At 31.6% G+C, this 24,624-nt stretch overlaps 1 protein-coding gene across 1 annotated transcript; it reads left to right on the top strand.

The window, feature by feature from the left end:
* The first annotated feature begins 624 nt into the window (after positions 1–624).
* Positions 625–19,367, top strand: LOC124354352. Its single transcript, XM_046804735.1, has 9 exons — positions 625–722; positions 7,121–7,183; positions 7,736–7,837; positions 8,845–8,974; positions 12,021–12,145; positions 14,261–14,371; positions 16,729–16,866; positions 18,209–18,262; positions 18,684–19,367. The coding sequence occupies exons 1-9, from the start codon at positions 677–679 to the stop codon at positions 18,887–18,889; spliced, it is 975 nt and encodes a 324-aa protein (XP_046660691.1). The 5' UTR covers positions 625–676; the 3' UTR covers positions 18,890–19,367.
* The last annotated feature ends 5,257 nt before the right edge of the window (positions 19,368–24,624 follow it).

The raw sequence follows: 24,624 nt of genomic DNA, 5'->3' as shown, positions 1-24,624 counted from the left end.
AAGTTTTGTAGAACTTGGTGAGGCCAAGACTGTGTAAAACAACTGTTTATAAATAAATAAATAAATAAATAAATAAATAAAATACCACTAAAAGACGAATATATTTATGAGGAAAAGGATGCAAAAATGTTTATTTGAAACGGCCTGAGACTTTGGTCGGTGATTCGCACGAACGCGACTGCCACGCGGATGTAAAACCCGTTATGCCTCAACACGCACTCACAACACAAACCACAAACTACAATGTAACACTGGCTGCAAATAACCATTTATCATACACCAGCCATAGTGCAATTCAAATTATATGCTGTACTCTGGAGGAAGCAGCCCATAGAGAAGCTGAAAATAAACTTCTCCGAGACTGATGATTGAGTTGTTTACCTCCTCCAGATCCTGAGAATGTAACACTGGCTGCAAATAACCATTTATCATACACCAGCTATAGTGCAATTCAAATTATATGCTGTACTCTGGAGGAAGCAGCTCATAGAGAAGCTGAAAATAAACTTCTCCGAGACTGATGATTGAGTTGTTTACCTCCTCCAGATCCTGAGAATGACTAACAGAATGATGACGTCCTCGTCTTAATCGGCCTTCCTGATTGGTTAATCGCTGCATCCGTCGTTGTGCATATAACTTACCACCGCAGTCGGTCTCTGTTCTTGCCAGGTGCGGGATGTCGCTATCCTTCCTTCTCCTGGCCTTTTGGGCCAATTTTGTTTGTGAGTATCTATTTTATTTTAAGTTCTTTGATTAGCAATAAACATTTTCACAAATTTAAAATATGGACAAAACATTTGGAGAAAGCTAAATAATTCAATTAGCATGGTATTTCTTTTGTGTGTGTGTCTTTATCAAATACCTGATTATGATTCCTTGAAATTTTTTTTAAAGGCACTACGCACTCTTTTTAAATTTATTTTAAAATACGCAGCAAATATAATACTTCACTATCATTTAAGGCTTTGGTTACTGAACAGGATTATATAAAGTTCCTGCGCGTGATAGCAACTCCATCACGCTGCATTTGATCTTTGGCACTGAAAACGGTTAAATTGTATATATCTTACGACAACAGTACATTTTACGCCTGACGCTTTTTAACGTTGATGCAATATACACAGGATTGAAAAGTACCTGGAAATTGTCGCCAGTTGGTGTAAGAAGAACCCCGGACTACTACGGTAGATCATTCCACCTTGGAAATTATCACACTCCTTTAATGCTAAGGAGTATATGTTCTGCTCTTACCAACCACTGCAGTTTAAACTCACTTATTTTATCAGTGTTTTCTTCAGAAAGTACGTCACTTTGCAGTATTTATTACCATGTTTGAGCCACCTCTGGACCACTATGCCCACATTTTTCTATCCCAGAAAGTAATAGCTTCAGTTTAGTATAACATGGTGGGTTCTAAACTTTAATGACTTATGTAATATATTTATAAAATGGTTACTTACTTATAAATTAGTTAATTAAATATACAAGAAATGTTTATAGTTGAATAATTAAAAAATTGATTCTACTCGTAGATGATATCACTAAACGTGATTCAAAACGAAATTGTTGGAGTATTAATTGTTAATTCCAGGTTATACAAAATGCAAAATGTTGCGTTCGTTCAGAATGCCTAGATCACTTTGTGTGTAGATAACGAAATGAGCAAATCTACTTGTACACAAATATTACTGTGATAACCAGTTCGCATTATTACTATTAAACTAGATTAGGGGTGGCTATCTTGAAGCTTTTCCGGTTCACACTACACTAAAAGATTGCTAACACAATTATTCATAACAATCACGAAATATCTCATCTGTGTGTTCTGACCGTGTTAATACATAAACTAAAATATTGGATATTTAAGATGTTACTATTTATATGAAATATTTAGCCACAGTTTTATCACATAAAGTAACCCAATTTTCCTCTCTTACAGATCCAAATAGGAATATGATTGTATAATGCAACCAGCAATGATATAAAACTGAAAATAAATTCAAGTTTGGTAATATTGATTGTAATATTAATATAAATATAAAACAGTATTGTCTGTAGGACTGGGTGCAACTCACTATAGTGTTGCCGTATATAGTATGCTAAGAATTATAGTAACAGAACTCTGACATGACAACGCAGACGACGCGTTCATTAGTCATCAACACTGCGGTGGGTTATACACTTCATGAAATGATACATATCATTAGTTTATTGAGGATTCAAAATTAAAAAATCATAAAATATATTATGTTAGATCAGATTTTGGTTTTCTACTTTCCAGTATGCGGGTTTTGGAAATATTTTTATCAAGTAAACTGTTAAACACGTTAAATGGAATACAAATATCATTCAATTAATTAACTATAACCATACAAAACAGGTATATTTTCGTAATACCCTTTTAAAATGCTTTTTAAACCTTTTATGGCATAAGGGTACTATTACAATAATTATTTTAATATTTCTACTTTCAAATTTGTTGGTAACCAAAGTGTGGATGAACAAAAAGTTCATATACAAATAAATATGAGAAAAAAACATTTTTAGAGATATATATTTGAGTTGTTTTCTTGTTTTGATATTCCAAATAAATTCCTGACATTTTGTTGCGCACTATGAAACAGCCTGTACATAATTGGTTTCTCCACATTGTAACTAGCATAACCACAACAAACACGGTTTTATCCGATCTGATTAGACTGATTGGACAGAAGGGCATTCGTTCACAACTGACGAGGTACATCGTAAGCTCAACGTAGTCTGTAAAAACGCATCGACCTTTGTATCATTGTCATCTTTTAATCATGAAGTTTACATATGAGCCTGTGAAAGGTAAAGTGGCCTAAGTCAAGTTACCATAGTTTTGAGCAATGAAAGGGTTTACTAAAAACAGTTGCACAAATCCAAATGTAAATATTATCTTAAAATTATATCATATTTTTATTCTATGATAACCATTTTAACTTTTGGGCAGTTTAAATTGTAGTTTTTTTTTACTTATTATATTTTTATACTAATAAAATAATAATATTAAGTATGACTTACACCACTTTTCCTTCAACAGTTACGGATGGTGATGAATAATAAAACGTTGTTGTCATGAAATAGTAAGTTTATTATTAAAACAATATTATTCAAAGTAGCTAGTAAACATATTTTAAATATTACAATAAAATATTAAATTATTTAAAATCAGGTTAAACATTTTTTTTATTTTAAAAACATTTAGTCTGTTTCTGATTCACTGTCGATAACTGGGTTCTCATCACACTGACTTGCAGTCACTAGATTCATAAAAAAACCCATGGTGGCTTGGTGGTATGTATGGAAGAAGATCCATCATGTCTTTCTTCTTTGAAACAGTGACTTCACGAGGATTCGAATAAAGAGGTTCCATTAAAACATTGCCCAGATTTTCGATGTGTCGTCCTCTGTTGGCAGGTGTAATATCCAAAGCATCAAAGGCATATCATCATTAAGAGTTTCTTTGTATAGGATTTTAAAGGGTTCATCCTGTACATACCTTAACCATTGAATTTTGAGCCAAGATATGGGTTTACCCACAGCATTTTTCTTTCTTCTTGTGACTGATTTCTCAAGAGTTTGAGTTGAAAGCATGTCTTTCTGTTGCATTTGCTTCACAAATTAAGGTTTCTTGTGTTTGGATTTTGCAATAACGCTATACCAATCTTAAGGGGTATACATCACCTTTCCTTTGGAGGCTTTCTCTATAACTCCAAAATCACCATCGTTAGGCAAGTAAGAATGGCCACTCGTCATAAACTTATGATCGATAATCTTAATGTTATTATCTACTTGCTGTACAAAGTGCATCATAGCTAGAGCAACTTTAACATTGCGGTTCTGCCCACCACAACAGTCACTAAACATGACAACATGGTTACAGTTTTCAGGAACTTTGTGACGTAAATGCTCAACTATGCAGGAACTTATCTCCTGATAACCCCGTGAGGCTGTTACCTCGTTCCAAACATACATGTATCCATTTCCTGTGGATAGCTCGTGACACCCTAGGTTATACACACACATATTACGTTTATAATACGCTACAGAACAGGTGAATCTAGGGAAAGGTAATGTTTTTTGGAGATCAAGTAAATGCATAGTAATTAACATCTGGATTTGATTTGGATTCTTTCATTGCCTCTTTAAGCTTTTGCCTGGAAAGATCCGCTTTACGTAAATGCAACTCATGAGCAGTCTGTAGAGTTTGCTTCTCCTCATTGTTTTCACACATTTCAAATTTCACTTTGAATGTGTCGCATTTTGTGCAGGTATCTTTCCGGGGAGGATGAAAATGAAGATTAAATTCGAAATTAAAAGTACGGCGGTAAATGGCTTCTGACACTGGTTCTGCATTGCTAGCAGTACAGTGTTCTTTGTACAAGTTGTTCATCAGTCTAATATTAAGGTCTGAGAGATATTTCCTATTTGGATTGTGGGTCCTTGTGTAGTGTGATTCGTTTGAAGGAAAATAAGAAATGTGATCTCTCACTATTTTTAAACGTTCATCGTCTATTTTGTATGTACATGGTTGCTTACCCCTCATATCAGACCCAGGTACTTGTCCTTGACTAAGTTTTTGTAAGGTTCTAAAAGTCCTTCCATCTGAAATCTGAAAAGTTTGAAAAAAAACTTTTTACAAACTACTACATTAGCATTTGGCAACTGAAGATGATACTTCACAGATTTGCCTTTGTTTCCTCGAGAGCCATCTCTTATTCTATGTGTACTAGGCATGGTTACCTTGCAAAGCCCAGTTATATAAGCAAAATGAACGAATCACAAGGAACAGTGGAAAAAGTCAGACATACACCACTCTTCCATCTAATGGATCAGCTGTTCTGTTTAACACAGTGTGGAACAGTGAAGCAAGTCAGACTTACACCACTATTCCTTCAAACAAAACTAATATTCTGTTAAATACAATTTTTTCAAAGACCAATAAACAGTATAAAGAATGGAGTTTTGACTTGCTTCACTATTCCATCAAATGTAATGACCCTTAAGGAGTTCATATCAGGTTAAAACTGAAAAAAAACTGACTTATACCACTTTTCCTTTTACAGGCTCATATATCAATAACGCTTGTTGCTTAGTCAAAAGAAAGATAGATTAAACGTATAGCTGTTATCTAGAAATATAAAATTGGAAACTTAAACTTAAATCCTCCAGGGCCCTCATATAGGTTCATTTTGGTTCAAAATACCATATATTTTGTTTATTACCCTATTTGTTTGTAATGTTAAATTTCAAACGGCAGACCATCTGTCTGTCTGTCCCTCTATGCGATAACTATTAATAGGGGACTCTTCAAAGACTTGAAACCTAGAACATAGATTTCTCTTGGTGCAAGGTAGGACAGCATTCATTTTGGAGTCAGAAGTTCAAGGGCACTTCGGTCTGATTGTCTTTCCGTATGCCCATCTTTGCCATAACTCTTGATAGAAAAAAAGATTAAACGGAATTCTGGCCGTTTGTTTATTGATCTGTGGAATAACTCATTCGTTTTTTTGATTCGTTCTAACGGGTCCTTCGATACTCCGTTTTATAGGTTTATTAATTTATAAGGTTAATTTGTACAACACTCATGGTATGCCGATTGTAGATTCGCATTGTAATATACTCATAAATAATTTATTAAGTTCATAATTTTAAACATTACAAGATATCAACATTATAAGCTCATACATTCTAAGAACATCAGCATGGTTTAGACGGAAAGAAATAAAAAATTTTACTTGTAAACATATGCATCTATAATAATTTCACGTTATTTTAGACTTCTAAAATTGTTGAATGGCCAATCAAACATTATGAAAATAATCTGTGAATTCTAATAACACATTGTTTTGTTTTGCTCTACCATGCTCAGACGGTGAAATCATAAATTTCCAAAGTTGACAAACGTCATCTTACACTCTTCAGATATGTTAACAAATGTCCTACAATGAAAATTCTTGGATGACCGTTTAACGAAGCCTCTTCAACAATTTCAAGACAAAATTGAATTTCTGTCTGTATGTATTTATGTAAACGATTTGGCTGAGAAGGTTGAAATTTTGTTTGAAACTCTGTTTCTACATCGGTATTGAAAATTGTGAACATCGGTCATTTGGGAGTCCTGATTTCTTTATGTCAAGGAAGTCTCCCTTAATTTTATGGTAACCATGTTTTTAGAGCGATAAAAATAAAGTATAGTGAACCTTTGAGCTTACCATGCAATGTTATATTGCAGCAAGCTACGATGTTAAGGAAATTTTACTCTGTTTGGTGATTACTAATAAAAAAATGGGATTTTTCGAAGGTATAAGTTTTATATTTTTGCATAATTTTGCAGACGCAAGTGAATACGGTTTGTGTCTACAGAAGATGCACATGGAAATGTTACATACGTTGATTGTAAAATCCGTGATAGAGCTCTTAAAAGTATTTATACAGAATGCCCCAGATTTCTACCAACCTTCTCAGATATTATTCCCGAACCAAATATAAACCAAAATATCATATTTAAACTTTCTAAAACTCAATCAATACTCAAACAGACGCCGTTTTGCAGTTTGTATTATTTCATTGTTTTTAATTATGAGAACGGCTTGTACAATAAATTTAATTTTTATACAGCCTAATACCCTACAGGCATGTTTAAAGTAAAAATTAAAAAATGTATACATGCTTTATTTTCAAAATAGTGGCTTCTTAAAAATTAAAAACGCAAATATTTTAGAAAAAACAATATTATAAAAAGTTACTGTTATTATGTTTTTGTTAGGCAGTTTAATTACAAATTGAACAATACCAATTTAAAAAAAATCAATTGATAATTAATGGATATGATTATATTATCTTCTTCACCATTATTTCCAAAAATTGTCTGCATATTCAAACTACAGTTTAGATGCGAGTTACGTTTACTCATAAACATATAATGTAATATTACTATATTTATATAGATAAAATATCTAAGAAACATCTTAATGCATATTCCATTGGGTACGATCTGGTCACATTACAAGTTCCACAAAAACCCATTTATAATAATGAGTATAGTGATCAATTTATGCCGTTAACTGTGCAGTAATTCTTTCTCTCTGTCCAGGCAGCATCGAGGTATACAATGAAGGAGTCATTACTGAAGGAATGGTGACTGAAGAGCTACAAGGTAAATTATCTCAAAGTTTGTATTTTATTACAAGGACATTGTAGTTTGTTATACCCGATACTTTTAAAATCCATCAACAAGATACAAAGCAGTAAAATAGGTGCTAAACTTCTTTGAAAACTAGTGGACAAACAATCCTAGCTCCTTTGTTGAAATCTAGAGGATTCGTTCTCTCAATGAGATGGGTTGGGCTACAGAAAAGTCAAATGACAATTTGCAGATTAGCTTTGACCGTTTGCCTTTAATGTTCCACAACATTTATAAAATTTGATGCTGTTATTTTGGGAACGTATCATTGTTAAATTCAACATCAACTACATACGTTTAATACATTTTTCACTGGAATCCGAATAATATCTTCATAAACAAGATGGGAATTTTCTATTTATATTTTTAAGAAAAATATGCTGTTAAATATGGCACTAATTTAAACAATCAATAATTTGCAATTTTTTAAATAGTGAGAAAAAGTTATAATTAAAAGAAAATGTAATCACATACACGCTTGGTAACAATCGGCCAAACTAATCACATAATCCACTATTTTCACAGACGATCCTCACTGTATAAGTCACATTCACAAGTTTTACCGTCAGATGAAGTGTCAGCCAGAGATGTCGCCTCACTCCAAATGCCCTACAAGTTACAAGTGTCGTAAGTCACGTGGAATAAGATTTACATTAAGCTAACTATAATAATGTAAGTGAAATAAGCTCCAACTTGTATGAGAATGAAGTTGCAATTTTAAAATAAAATATATTATATCAAGCTGCATATACAAACAAGTGCTGTAAGTTGCTATAATGCAAGACTAAAGTATCCAAGATTATAAGTATATTTAATTCAAACAGTAATACACTATCATCTTTATTGCAATTTTATGTTATTTGCAATTTTATATAATAACTACATAGACACGTATGGCACCATGAAATTTATTAACAAGTAATTACAAGAATAATTTTAAGAAATAATTAAGTAAATTAAGAATAATTTAAGGAAATATGCTCTGGAAAATGGAAGGAAATGTATCTTCTATGGTAACTAAGGTGGTAGGTGGAACACCTGTATTGAATATTTTGAATTATGAAACAATATAGAAACCCCAAGTTTACTTTTATATGAAATAATCCTATCTTATACATTATATTGTTTATCTAGATGTGTGTTAACTTAATGCTAAATCTGAGCATCTCAATGGGTAGAATTCTTGATTAGTTAGATATTAGCTTACGGAACCTAACACTTGGAAATTCCTAAAGGACATTTCAGTTTCATTACGTGAATCTAATTACTCAATGCACCCATTTAGCGTGTTTTTATTCGGATGAATAGCACTCATCAGAAGTATAACTTGACTCCCTAAACAAACTTTTTCACACTTTTTGTGTCCTCTCTTCTTCACGTTTATATTCAAGTGGGTTATAACTGGGTGCTAATTCGCAAATTGCAAGATAGTCATTTAACAATACCAAATTTCCTTGTTAGCCATAAAAGAATATAGTCACAAGTATGTTGCTCCAGTAGTCGGTTACACAAGTCTACAAGTACTCCAAGTCCTCAAGTACACATATCGCATCATAAGAATGAGTTTTCCGATTTCCGATATGTTTAGCATGAGTAAACAATGGAAATAATACTGGTTTTTGTGCACATTTCAGCCAACATTGAGGACAGGAGCCCAGAACATTGCTATTGGGATGGGAATAAGTACCCCATAGGACACAATATCACCGGGGTGTTCCACCCTCCCTGTACTTCCACATGCCAGTGTGTTCGCCTGCACGAAGGGTAAGTGTAGTCTTAGTTTCCATAAAATACATTGACGATAACTAACACATGTGCCTTTTGATATTTATATTCAACCGACAGGCATTTGTTCGAAACATGAAGTTAATAACAAATGTGGAGAGGAATGTTTTGCTTAAAGTGTTCAAAACAAAATTTTTAAGCCATTATTTACTCCAAGTTGTCTAAATTTTGTTCTGTGACTTAAATCTTTGAACTAAGAAACCCCATAAAAGTCAGTACAATAAGTTTCCAGAAAGGCAGAAAATTATAAAAACGTCATTTCTGAACAAATATCATGTTTTCGAACTTAAAGACCTGTAATGGATCAATGAATATAAAAAATAACACAGATGATAATTATTTCATTTATATCAAATATAAATGAAAATCGTCTTTTTAAACAGATAACTACGAGAGTGACGCAGAAAGTGAAGATTACCCTACTCGTCCATAGCATAGTGCTGATATGTCTTATTAATACAAATCTGATCTATCCGTTTATCTAAACACCTTGGATCACGATGTTCGTTTACGCTAATCTCCAAAACCACTGAACCGATTTCAATGAAATTTTACAGATATATATTGTTTGATTCAACCTTAAAGATAGGGTAGTTTTTATCTTGAATAATAAACGTTATTTTTTATTAGGAACTTAATGCTGTTTAACAGATAATTTGTTCATTCCACTTCTACAGCATATTGAATGTAATTAACTGATCTGGAAAACATATTTGGATGACATTACAACCTTAAGTTTAATCAATTTAACCACAATTTTCAATTTGTTTACATTTATAGTCTTTAAAGAACAGAGTAAGCTTGATAGTAATATGACTTCTTATATCAATCCTTTTCTCCAACACTGCTGTTTATCATAGAGTAAGTAAATATCCAGATAAGAAAACTATCAATTTCATAAAATATATTTTAACTGTAAATGTTATAGAACTTTAAGTATGCAGTGGTTGGTTAGTACTGTATCCCATCCCACTAATGTTATAAATGCGAACGTTTGAATGTTTGGATATTTGGACGTTTGTATGTTTGTATGTTTAGATGTTTGTAGGTTTGTCCCCGGATCACGCTGAAACTGCTATACGGATTGTGCTGAAATTTGGAATAAGTATAGCTTTTGGTCTGAATTAACACTTAGAGTGCTTTTTACCACCAATAACAAATTCATTTTACCAAATAAAGTCGAATTCAAATTGAAAAATTAGTTTGTTTATATTCTAATGTTATGATAAGAACGAAACGTAATAACGTTTCTTAATTCAAATTAAACTGGCACTAAACGGCTGTTGACAGCTATAATTCGACAAACTTTCTGAAACATCTGTTTAGATTTAAATTTTATCAATAAGAGTGTAATGCAGATAGTAAATAAAACATTAATATATAGCTTTTACTCCAGATTGCGCAAGTGACGAATTAATATCATCTAATGCATTAAATACTGTTATAAAACTAACCTTAATGAACAAAGTTATGAATTTTTCACATAAGTTACTTTAAACTGGTAGGCTTCCTTCACATTATGATATTACATTTTAACAATGGCTTACGGGAAAACAGAGAAATGAATACTAACATACCTTAAGGATTCATTCTTTCCCTGGCTACGGTCCATAAAACAGGTGTAAAGCAAAACTTTAATAACGATTATTTTGGAATGTTGCATAACCTTAATAAGGATTTCCCCCTTATACCGGAAGTACATAAGAAGTAGGTAGGACTTACCCCTAGGTCGTAATAGGCTTTTCAGTCCTAGCAACTCAATTACGCCAACACGATTTTGACCAAAATAGATTTCCGAGAACTATATAATCGAACGTATATAGTATTTTAATCAAGCAATATGGCAAGCTAACCTGTGATATAGTAGGTAAGTGAATTTAAACGGTATTAAGTAGGCACTTTTTAACCGAAGTAGGCACCTCGGTCCTATGTAAGTAATATATATATATTTTTTTTTTCTTCGTCAGAACAACAAGGCAAACTCTACTATGGTACTGGAAATATCTTAGACCTGAAATATATGACAAGGACTGGAAATATACACTTTTTGACCAAAGTAAGTTTCCGAGACCTGTGTGATCCGAGATTTGTGTTTTCTTGATCGGGATTACAAGGCAGATTCAGCTGTGACGTTATGTATATAATTAATTAGAACCAGAAATGCTCCTACACGTGCCAATCATGATATAATAACTCCAACACACACACTCATGTGTGTGTGTGTGGGTTTAACATGATATTAAGTTAAACTCTAATACTATTTACCATGAACTTAATAATATCTACCTGATGTATGCCTACTTACGTTTTAAAAAGTTTGAAGGACTCCCATCATATTACAGTACATCATAATTGCTTTTTATAAGGACTTCGGTTCTAAAAATTGCGTGCGAAACCGCGGGTAACAGCTAGTTGTTGATATAAAAGATACAATTACAATCTTACTTTTACTTAAATACTTAAATTCTTTTATAAAAACTATTTTAGTTGTCTTTAACAGAAGTAGGCTTCTCTGTCCAGTGTATGTATACAAACTTTCTTAATCAGAAAACCAGGTACAATCAACCATGCAACAACAATAACAAGACCACAGTAATCGAAAATGACCAAAAATATACACTTTCTGGCTGTTTTTCTTGATCGTGGCAAGAGCACATACTCACCATTGTTGACGGGAATATAATTAACTCGAAGCAGAAGTGCTCATACACTCGCAGAGCCTACGAAATTCTGGAGGTAAGTACTTACTTCATAGGGATTCGTATCCGGGTCTCTCACTTGCCGGGCTTGCGTGCGACCACACTACTACACAGAGCTTTTATACTAACATATGATCGGAAGATCAGGTACCTGTCAAAACACTTTCTTAAAATCATTAAATTTTTTAACAATGTCAATAGGCTATTTCAATTCTAATAAATCCTAAATCACAAAAAGTAGTAGTAGTATATATATAATACTCTTGCTAATCACGTCAAACATTCAAATTCAATTCTTATATTGTAAAATCTAATCTTCCATCCAGGGTACGATTCAAGTGCGATCAGAAGGGAGACAGAAAGAGCTGCAAATCTGATCCTGGTTGCAAAAACTTTGGGTTTTATGACGACTTCCACTGTTGCGAGAAGAGAGTCACCAGCTGTAACCAAGGTAATTTTATGGTGGTACATACATACAGGTACATAGGTGCTACTGCGTCCTCGTCTTTCATTTGTTAGTAGGGCCTCGGTCAGGCGCAGTGCAGCGCTCTCCCATCTTTCACGTCCTTACTTGGTTCCGTGAATTCATTTTAACCATTAGATTTGCTCCAAAAATCCTCCAGTAATATGGATAAAAATCAAAAGAACGTGTATTGAACCTCCTCCAGTTTCTCTTATGTAACCACTTTAAAGAGTTGGACGATTCTTTTCTTATAAGATAAGATACCTCTAGGCTATGTTTTTTTTGGATGATTGGTTTAAAATTCCCATTAGTTATCAAAAATAGCAAGTGAAGTGTCATGAGTCAGCTTGATATTCAGATTATGTATTTGTCTATTATCGGTTCAGTTATGGAGCGTGGTTTACGTTCGTCTAAGTCGACCACTAATTACTATATAATCGTAGTAAAGTTAGTGGAAGTGATCGCGATGCAGAATTGTAATGATATTATCAAACACGATCACGATCCGGAACACGCATTGTCACTATCAAAATTAAGAAAGGAAGTTTGGAACACGTTTTGATCATAACTGACTAGGGCGCACAAAATAAATTGAACCTGCTGGTTGCCAAATTAGCACATGAAATGGATCTGCAATGGGTTAAAAGTTGTCTGTTTTAACAACATTCTATTGAATATTATATCTCCAAATAGAACAGGATGAGTTTGTTATTATTAACTAACTTCAACCTGCGATATCTTTATCTTAGACACAAAGGACTACGCTTTAGACCTATCGACCACCAAATTTAATGAAATTTAATTGTGGTTGTTAAAAGAAAGAATCACACTTACAAAACCTTACATGTATTGTTTGTTTTTAGTAGTTAACTACAGGTTCATTATGGATGTTTATTACGTATATAGATTTGTTATTGTGTGTAATATTGTTTCAAATGAGAGAAGAAGTTTCTTTTCTCGTCTAAAAGTACAATATTTTAATATTACGCTCAAATTAAATACATAACCCAGTTTCAAATTTAACAAACCATCGCAATCAAAGTGTACAGACCAATTCAACATCGTGATTGTAAATTAACTGTGTCAATCGTTTCAATTTGTACACGTCACTGGTAACGTCATACCACCAACTGAGAGTTAACGTTTTGATGAGATTGTGTATAATTCAATCCATAGCTCAAGAGCGCAGATGTAATTGAAACTGATTTCCATACATACAAGTTATTATGCCACAGTGGCGCTCAAGGTTTACAGTAGTAGTAAGGAGCAACCTATAATAGTGCGAAATTATAAAGTTACTTTTGCTTTACCTTACCAGCTGTTTAAGATGAGACTTACAAGTCCAGAAAGTCTTTTATCATTCATTTAGATTCACTTTATTCATTCTTACTTAAATTTCAATTTTTGTGAATGGCAGCTGTCAAACACCTTGTGAAACATTTTTACGGCCTTATTTTTAGTCGTCAAATAAAGATAGATTTGCCTGATTTTAAAGTTATACTCATTCAAAAGGTTGTTTATGATTTTATGCGTATTTTTGTCTTTCAATTACTCGAAAAGTAAGTACATAATGTATACAAATTTAATAGCGTTTGAGTGTGAATCAATTATATATTTAATACATCTCCTATAACGCTGCAATAAGAAATACGGGCGTTCAAGTGCATTAAGTTAGGCATTAGTCTTCTGGTAGTAATATCCAGGTAAATTCATTAAAGCCGACACTAAGGTTGTAAAACGTTCAAGGGTTCAACAATATTAAACAAAGTAAACTCCCCAAAACCTTAATTCTAAATACAAATTTATAAAGCTCGTTGCCATAATGAGTTTTGAACTGTTATCTTTAATATATGTTTATTTGTATTAATACTATCTATGGTTTCCGGTTAATAGTGAGTCTGAAACTTTCCTACACAATTGAAATTTTGAAATATTTTGACCTCAATATGAGTGTAATCTCAATCAATGTTTAGTGTCTTCAGTATTTTTGGTTTAATAATTAAATTCTAGGTTTCCGACGCAGTGTGAACCGAAAAACTTACTTATTCGTTTCTGTCTCACTAAGAAAATTATTAGTAAGATGTGTTTTTCCACTTTCTCTAGGCAAACAGGTGCAGTGTCAGTATGACGGAAGAACCTACAATGAAGGAGAAATATTCTTCACCTCAGAAGACATCACATGCTCACAGTGCATCTGTGTCGCCGGCTTTAATGGTGAGCGTCCCATTTTTGTACACTTTTTCTAAATAAACATTATTAAAATTTAAACTTCTACAAATTCAGCCTACAAGACTGGTAAATTGTAGATAGAGTAATATGTTATATAGGTTTTTATTGGTATCTACATCAGGTAATAAGTTTGAATTTTTTTTATCTACTACCCAATTTCGGTGCTTGAGAAACGTATAGAGCTAAACGGCTTGAAGACCAACGACTCACAAACCGTCAACTAACGATGCACTCCAAGTCCAGTTACTGTACTCGATATCAAGAAACTCATTCGTCAAAACCTCTTGCGTCTCTTTTAATTACTCCTGGCACAACCTTTTCATACCATAGGAGGTGATTAAAATAGAGGTCAATGCAATTTTCCGGATATTTACAAAGACCTAATATATTTGAATTCTATATTTTTTTCGTTTGGATGATGATGTTACATTCATTAATATTTTAATGCAGTGATCACAGAGGGTTTGTGTTATATCGATGTGTGATTACACTCAGTTCAGCCGGATGACAATCATTCCTTTGTTTTTTATCGGAGTAAAAGCTGGTTGATTTGGGTTGAGTAAACAGAAAATGTTTATAATTTCCACGTAACCCGTGTAGACGTATAGGTGCAGAAAAATGTATGCATTGCATTGAAGACCAAGAGTGTACTAAGAAGAGCTTAACGGATAGTATCCGAGCCAACAATAATTTTATTCAAATGTATTTTCTCGTTTCATAAAATTATGGGGTTTTTAGGGCAATAGGGTTCTAAAGCTCTGTATGTACAATGTCGATAACGACGTGACGATAAGAGATGGCTGGACAGCCTTCAAGATCCCATGGGTAGGAGTGAGAAGAGCTAATTTTTCACTATTTTATTATTTATTGTTTTATGACACACACAGTTTTATACCTGGTACATAGATTTACTTTATTTATATCAAAATAGCATTTTGCTTGTTTGCAGTAAATATTGCAAAGTTATGCTACTTTCTGGCTCTAAATTTTTAGTATTTTCATATAAACAATGAAAAATTACTAATAAATATTATTGTAGTAAAATTATCTTCAATATATGTAAGTGAAAGATAACGGAAAAAACATATACTGAAATTATAAAATGAAAGTTAAATTTAGCTTCCTCTTCATTCTCAAAAAAATAATTAACCTATATGATGGTACTTTTACATATTATGAAGCAAGTTTTATAGAGCACGATTCAAATATGGTGTCCGTTTACGTTTATGTAAAATTTGGAATAAATACATACAATTATGTCTATTTTGGCTTGCCTTATACCACTTTTTTTCACTTAGTACAAGAATTTGAGAAACCTCTCACTACATTTAGACCTAATATGACCTTTGCGCTTCTTTTCACGTATATAGTTTATTCCGGATGGTAAGGTTGGTTGTAGGGTTCACCTCCTGTTGCGATCTTGTGAGTAGAGATAGCGAGCACTATAATCTCAGTCAAATCACCTTGGAAGAAGGTAAGGATTAGCTCTGTTCAAGCCTTTGCAGTCAAAGCGGGTAGGGACTCTACTTTCTCATGTCCATAGCCTTTCACAGTGAGGAACTTTAACCACTATAATAGTCAATCTCCGCAGTAAATTGCATCTTTATAGTTAGTTATGTGTCGTTATTGGAAATTTCAAGTGAATGTATAAAACAGCCAAAAGTGAAACCTACTGGGGACATTACTCACTTTAAGAAAATGTTGAATATTGACGTTTTTGTGGTCCTCTGGCCATAGAAAACAAAACGCTAAATGTTCATTGATGAACTAAATATTTAAATTCAGACCATCAATCATAGATAATATGTAAATATTGTCTAGGTTACCTTACTTTCGTAATATTTAAGTGGTATGACACATTTGAACCACAGATTCCTTGAATAGTCTTTGAGCCGAATTGAACTTTGAACACTTGGAATTTACCCTTTCTAAATTACTTAGAAAGTGGCCCCGAGGAATTTTATAACAAATAATACTGTATGGCAATTTTGAGCTGATGATGGCCCATATATATATATATATATATATATATATATTATATATATATATATATATATATATATATAATATATATATATATACTTTATATTTGAAAACAAAATTAATTGAAAGGCCAATGGCATAATGGTACAATCTATTTTATTCTAATTTTATCTAATAGGGATTGAGATTTTACGTTTTATCAATTGTCTTACAGAAACCCTAAGGTTAATAACATTATAACTCTCCCTAGCTATAACGTCCTTATTTTATATTTAAACGCATTATATATTTTTTAACTCATCCAGATTTATTTAGATAGTTTTAAGTAGTGCAGTGCTCTAACATCCTCCCGAACAAAGGTACTATTGCTGCTCCATGGTGCCAGAAGCTGTCTTGTGTCCTGGAGCTGTGGGGGGAGACTCCGGAGAAGTTGACCCAGGGCTGTATTCCAGTCTACATCACAGATAGCGGCTGCTGTCCCATAGCCTTTAGATGTCGTAAGTACATTTATAATATCTTATTACAACTAAATTCGAATTGTTTGTGTGCATTGGGAAATAATAAACTATATTTACACAAAAAGATTATCTAGCCTATTATTATACTGTATTTTACTTACAATTCCCTCCGGTCTATCCCCAAATTGGTCTCTAAAGTTCCATAACAACAACGAAATGTTATTAATTGAAAGAGTCTCTTACATTTAATCAACTGTTATGTGTAATCATTGTTTTATAAACATCACAAACGTGTGTTTAATTATTTCCACCACTATTTTCAAAATGTTTTCATTAATAGACTTGAAAGCATGCAGTAAGGTTAATACTAACAACATTTCTTATTTCAACCATTCTTGAAACCTCTGTTAACTAATATCTAACCTTTACTATAAATTTAATGAAACTTTTAAATCCCATCTTAGTTGCCTTTTGAGAGAAGTAGGCTTCTCCGACCTGTGTATATTTTTGGTCGGGGAAACAAGGCAGAATTATCTATGGCATAAAAATTAGTAAGACCGGAATAAATTACAGTTCCAATAAATATATACTTTATGGCATATGTCTTGGCAAAATACAAACTCAACATTGGCGTAGGAATTATGGTTTGTTTCATTCGAACCAGAAGAGATCGTACACATGCAGTCTACTAAATGCATGCGAAGCCATTGGTAACTGCTAGTATTATCATAATAGTAAATATACTTTATTGTTAATTTCACTATATTTTATTAGATACAAATATTTTACGTAAAATTTCCACACATAAATATTTTACAGCAATGGCAATGTATCTACAACAATAAAAGTAAAACCTGAAGATGTTAAAGTTAGAGAAAGTTTCATATCTTAACTGCAAATAATATAAATCACAAGGGGGGTAATTTATACGAACCATAAAAAAGATATTTAACCTATGATTTAGGATTATCCATTCTTATCTATTAATTCTTTAATGACCAGGATTCATCTTCAATTAATATTAATAGTTTTTATATCCAAAACCTTCATTTTTTATTATGATAGATATTTAACTCATTAATAAACAATAACAAACCAATATTAAAAATCTAGTAATTGTCTTAGGTTTTAGAATATTATATAGTTTTTATGTAGTTGTAGTAAATAAAACTACGTGACATGTATAGTTGTTTCATTCACATATTTGCTTGTCCTCCAACTGATAGGATGTTACATTTAACAAACATGTTCTTTGCTTATAAAATATAAAATAAAGAGATATTTGTATGGTCAGATAAATTCTAACTAGAATATAAGATTATTATTGATATTTAGTTATAATGAACTCTTGTACTAGTTTTAATTATTTTAATTTGTGCAGCTAAACCAAGCGATGACGTAATCAAGGCAGAAAACAAGACGTCTGCGGAGACTGGTTAGTATAAATATGTTGATAAATCATTTTATCCTTTTATATTTTAATTTGTTCTGAATAACACCTTTAAAGGCTTTGATAAATGTTAAGTTTTTGTAATAATTTCAGATACAATGAGAAAATTAACCCCCCAATCCTTAAACTCATATTTGCCTTGTAACTCTGAAACATCTATTCGTGTGCAAACTAATTGTTCATGTCCCTGAATCGAGGTAAACATATCACGTTCAGAGGTATCATCCAGCATTAAACTATAACTATTTTGCACTTTCATCATAACACACCATCCATACCAGTACTTCATAAAAAATCAGTCAAGCTTAGCAATAAACAAAGAATGTACAAAAAGCAGATTTATCAACATTTTATTTATCTTATCTGACATTCTGCCATACCTCTAATGCCCTCTCTACCTGTTTAGACAAGACGTGCCAGTTTGGCAACCTCACGATGGAGGTCGGAGATAGACTCTCACCTTGGAACGAGGCCAGGGGAACAGGCAAAGACGCCGAGTGTATCTGTGAGGTGCCACCCCTCGCCTCCTGTATTGTCCAGCAATTCCTCACTGAGGATATCCGACGGAAGTTGGCCAGGGAGGATCTAGACTGGACGAAGGATGGACTGTAGAAAAATTTAACTACAGTAACGACGAAAACGACGAATTGGTAGAAGAATACATAGTTTCTTACATAGAAACTATGTAACACATCTAACGTTTGTTGTTACCGTTTTTTTAAAGTTTTTTTAAGTATTTTTAAGTTGAATAGTTGTATTAATTTTTTTATGATCAACTTCAAACCAATAATATTGGTTATTATACTCTAATATATGGAAATAGTCTAGTCTAGTAATAATACAATACTACTAATTATTGCATTATTGTATTGCACTAATGATTACACTCCTCACTAAATATACATTTTACTATGCACCAACAAGTTTATTCAAGTGGGTTGTAAGGTTTCATTGTAGACTACAGAATTCATTCTTAAAACCGTTAACTTAATTGTGATAATAGAATGACATTCACCATGTTAAATATATAATATAGACTCTAAAACAATGGAAGATAGTTTCTAAGAATTAAACTTGTAATACAATATTATTAACTTGTAGTTCTTTTATTTGTTCATCTAGCGATCGGGAAGAACTGACTTTATTGGAGCGAATTTAGAAAATAGCCATTGAATCAACATGCAACTTTTGTTTACAATTAAGCCTGACATCCTAAAGTTGCGAAACAATTAGACCAAAATTGCATTTAGTTGTTTCAAGTTCAATTTAAATTATTTCGCTTTAAAGTCAGAAAGTCAAATTAAAAATAATGCTATTTTTATACCAGTTTAGACGAAAATGTAAAATTTTAACAAATGAGCTATCCAACGTCATTTTCAAAAAAGGTTCAATTATAACCTCATACAGAGAACGTCGCAAGTTGTATATTATTTTTGTTATTGCGTTAAGAAGTTTATTATAACAAGCCTGTTATTTCTGGAACAAATGCCTAATTTTCCACTAATCATTTTTTAAATGCGTTTTAATAAATGGTCATGTACAATGATTTTCTAATTGTTCGGTCTTCATGTTCGATTCTAACAAACGCCTGATCTAATTTTAATTTAAAATCTTATCTAAATAGTCATTTACCAACAAATTGTTCCATATCTTCCAAAACATTCCAAGTTACTTTTAAACTGTTCACCATTTAAAATGGACACGTTGTTCCAGTGTGTGAATCTTGTATTCCAGTGAAAATGTTTGATGGCATATAATAGTTTCTAAATCATTTTTTTCAATAACTTCATTCACTTAATCCATGAAAACTATTTAAAAATATTCAATTTTCTTAAATTCAAATTTAGTTTTTGTATTAGTATAACTTTGGATTATTATTCAATTTAAACCTATTACGGAGTACGAAAAGTGTTTCTAAATCTCTTATCGCATATCCTTCTCAAAGGTAATTCATTCAAAAGTTCATAATTTCATATTAACTCATGTTTGATATATAATTCAAAAATTCAAAATTATGATAAAATCTATTTTTAAAGTCCTCACGCGCTTATAAGTAGTTGTCAGTTAATATTAAGACATTTATAAATATTAAAATAAATATGTGGCTAGTAAACAGTTGAAACAGTGTTCAAATTAAATTTATTCAGTTGTATACTCTTATAAAAACTGTACTTGTTAATATTCTGTCTAGTTTATTAATGGGGCTACAGATTTAATTAACTAATTTGTATATTTATTTGATTTACTATCAATAACATTTTAACCTACTGTTGTATAAATTTATTTATAACTCCGGGTATGCAAAATTTAGCTCTCCAGTTGTACATATTTACAATGATAACAAAATAGTTAAATGTAAATATGTCAGTGATTGAAAAATTCATAAAAAAAATCAAATAATGTTAATTCCAAATTTATATCGAACCAAACATAATTCATCCTAAGTATTTCATTAAAGATTAAATAACATAAAAATTAACTTAAATTCAAAGGTACTAAAACTATTTTTTTCACCATTTTATAATTTGATCTGAAATATAAAACTTAACTATATAATATATATAATACTAGCTGTTTCCCGCGGATTTGCACGCTTTTCGTAAGCGTTACCCGTGTATGTGCACTTCTGGCTCAAGTAAATTATATTTCCAACGCCGATGTAGAGTTTGCTTTTTTGCCACGATCAAGAAAATTTGTATATGTTTGTAGCCATTGTACACGTACATGTGTTTTATTATAAAGTGGTCTAACACTCAAGCTTTAAGTTCAACCAGAAATTTATCTTCAAGACAAATATAAAACTTAGCGCCTTCAAATAGTGTTTGGCTATTAAATATTCGTAACTGTCTCGTAATTGCAGTTTATAATGTGCAGGTGCTTTGAAAACTATTATCTTTGGCAACGCCACCTGGAGGCGAGTTACATCAATAGACATAGCATAGAAACCTTCTTCGTGGAAAAATACATATATAAGAATTTTCGTAATGATCGGTCAAATAGTTTACGATTCCATAAAGGACAAACATACAAACATCCATTTATAATATACTATATATAATAGTATTTTAAAGTAATTTTGTTGCACTAAACAATAACATGAGTTCCTTCTTACTTATTAAAAAGGTTTTTTTAGGAAATTCATACAAAAATATTTATCAATTCAAAGTATAATTCAAAGTTTTTGTGTTGCCTGTTCGTAAGTCGATATTTAGAAATCATTCCATAAATCATTCCACTTTTATAATTGGAACATTTCTATTTTTAAGTGTTTTTATTAGTTATAATGACTAAACCTTATGAGTTAAAGCTAAATAATGTTTATATATATATATATATATATATATATATATATATATATATATATATATATAGCATAATACATAATATACACTAAAGTAAATTCTAGAGGTGGGTAGAAGAGGCCCATAGTGCAGGAACGACGTGTAGGAATTACAATATTAATTTGTATTGCTTGCAGAATTGGGAAGAGTTGGAAAAATGTACAATGTGATCTCATTCAGAAAGTGTCTCTATGGACTTTAAACTAAACTACGAAATTTTCTACAGAGAAGATGTGTGGTGAAATGTTGGCTTAGCCCTAACAAATTGTTCTTGAATGTAAAAAACATTACTCAAAGGTATCAGTCGTCATCAAGGAAATCTCTTGTCTCGATCGAGAAAGTCCTTTGTCTCCTGTATAAATTACATAGCCCGCCCTACATGTCTCTGTACTTATTGGATTCTCTGTGTGTTTCTGGATGAGAGTTGGATCTGAAGTACTCGTGCATCTCATTACTTGTACATATAGACACAACCGTATCTATTTGAAATGCTTTTACTATTCAGCAACCTTACATGTAGTGGTAAAACTATGGTCTAGAATTGCTATTTAGAATTTCTATTACTTATCTCTCTAACTACAATATTTATATACTTAATATAACTGAGCTATTTTATTCTCGTAGGGAATCCATGGATGCTTTTATCTGCTCGGCATTGCATAGGTCGAATATATTTTTTATTACAAAAAATATTTGAATATACAATCATAAGCTATCATTGATTTTTACATTTTTATACTAATCAAAATCTTTTCATAGAACCTCAAAATAATATAATGTACTAATCTTGTTAATAATAAGTAATCGCATTACCAATCAAATAGTATTATGAAATTAGATCAATTTATAATTATTTATCCAACATTAAACTATTATTAGTATTAATCAATTCAGAACATTTTAGACACAATATTTACAGCAGTTTATTTTTTATTGGACTACACACATAAGTTATTCTTGGAAGTAACCCGTGAAAGGGCAACATATATTTGTCCATGAGAGAAACACTGAACGCTTAAATCTAATCCTGCAATTTGAATGTTTAACTTATTAATAGTCATTAAAAAGGAAACTGTCACAGGAAATTGCAGCCACTGAAACTGGAATAGTAAGTCTACGGGATGCTCACGACACGCAGAGACATGTACGAGTATTGTGCGTGTGGCGGGGAACTTTTGCGACGCATACACGTTTTGAATCCAACAATAAAATAACATAACTGCTAAATTAAAAGTATACTGAGTTAGTAAATCTATTATTAAGTTTTACTAAACTAAGAGATTATTTAATCTTGTATTTCATTATTATACTTGGTATGGTGCTCGCTCGACCAGTCAGACCACAGGCGCCATTCTTAGGTTATAAGTCGCGCAACCAAAATACAAGGGTTTTTAAACGGTATACCTATTTACCACAATATTTATCGAGTTTATTTTCTTAAAGAATAATTTGACGTATTCTTTAGGTATCTTAATGCATTGATATGGATACTTTATTGATCTAAATAATTTCAAAAATGCCAATAAAAATGTGAACTTTAAAAGAGAAAATTGGTTATTGTGGGTTGTGGGAGATATATCTCTCTGTGGAATCTTTTGAAGGATTTCTTGAAATATAAAACATTATTTAGCTTTAATTCATAAGGTTTAGTCATTATAACCAATAAAAACACTTACATATAGAAAATAATTATATATATATATATATATATATATATATATATATATATATATATCCATACAGAACCGTATTATTACAGTTAATAATATGTATTAATTCAAAACATAAATTAGAACTCAACTGTAAATGTTCGGTGTTGTTAATAATGCAAGATAATACTCGTTTAGTACTTTTTCTATCTCTATTTCTTCTTCATTCGAACAAAACGTTTACTGATAAATGGTTACCACCCCTATATTATTTTACTAAGTTTTAAAACTAATAACTCAATCTAAGTAAAACATACTTTAATGATACAATTACTAAAAGAGAGAATGAAGGCCCATTTTTATACAGTATGGCTTTTCTAAAGGATTATTCAATGAAACCTTATAATTTTCTCTCTCTACTTCAAATTTTCTAACCTTAAAGTGCTTTGGTTAGAAAATAATTACTTTTAAAACAGTTTTCAGAACGTGATAGACACAAATTATTGCTCTAGTATGAAATATATTTATTTATTAGTGTTTAGATCGCCATTTGAATCTTCCAGTTTTTCTTAACTTTTAGAAATAATTGTTAAGCACATTACGTTTTCAAATGTAGTTTTATGGCAAATTTTAGATATTTGAATTAATAATCTGAAGTAACCTTGGAAAAATATTTTACAAATTAAAATAATCTATTATGCTTGAAGTTTTATATATTTCGTTTTTGTACATATTTCATATTACGACTAGTAGAGCATTTGAACAGCTTCCTTATAGATTTACAAAATAATAACTACCAAACATCTGATAAAAGTTCATAAATGGTTTTCTCGTCCTTCTCTTCAATTAAAGAATTAATAATAAATACTGGCGGTCAATTGTATAAGTTATCGAGATCAAAACATCCCATAAAATCGAAAGTGCTTATTGAATTATGGCAGCTGTGACAGAACTCATCTAAGTCAGGTGACTTCCACAAGTTCATATCGAATCAGGGTTGAATAAGTGAAAATAACTGCAATTATGCCACGATGCCTCTGTTGTAATTAAAACTGACGTGTAATAATTAAAATTTCAGATGGTTGATTTTAGGATGAAGAAGTCATAATTGATTACATAAGAAAATGTGGCCGAGGAATTAATCGTGAAGGTGATTACGATAAATTGATAGCTTTATTTCTATTCTTTATACCATGCAGACTATACTATTTGAAAATTAATGATAAAAAGATGAAATCATTAAACCCATATAATATAGCGTCTGAAGGATTTATGTGTGAAGTAGTAACAAAAAGCTAGTTTTGTAGTTTAAAATCTCTTGTATTCAAAAAAATCAGTATAATTATCTCAAACCTGA

Source organism: Homalodisca vitripennis, chromosome 2 (assembly GCF_021130785.1).
Source record: "Homalodisca vitripennis isolate AUS2020 chromosome 2, UT_GWSS_2.1, whole genome shotgun sequence".
In the NCBI taxonomy this organism is placed as follows: Eukaryota; Metazoa; Arthropoda; class Insecta; order Hemiptera; family Cicadellidae; genus Homalodisca; species Homalodisca vitripennis.
This window is presented reverse-complemented; position numbering and strand designations above follow the sequence as displayed.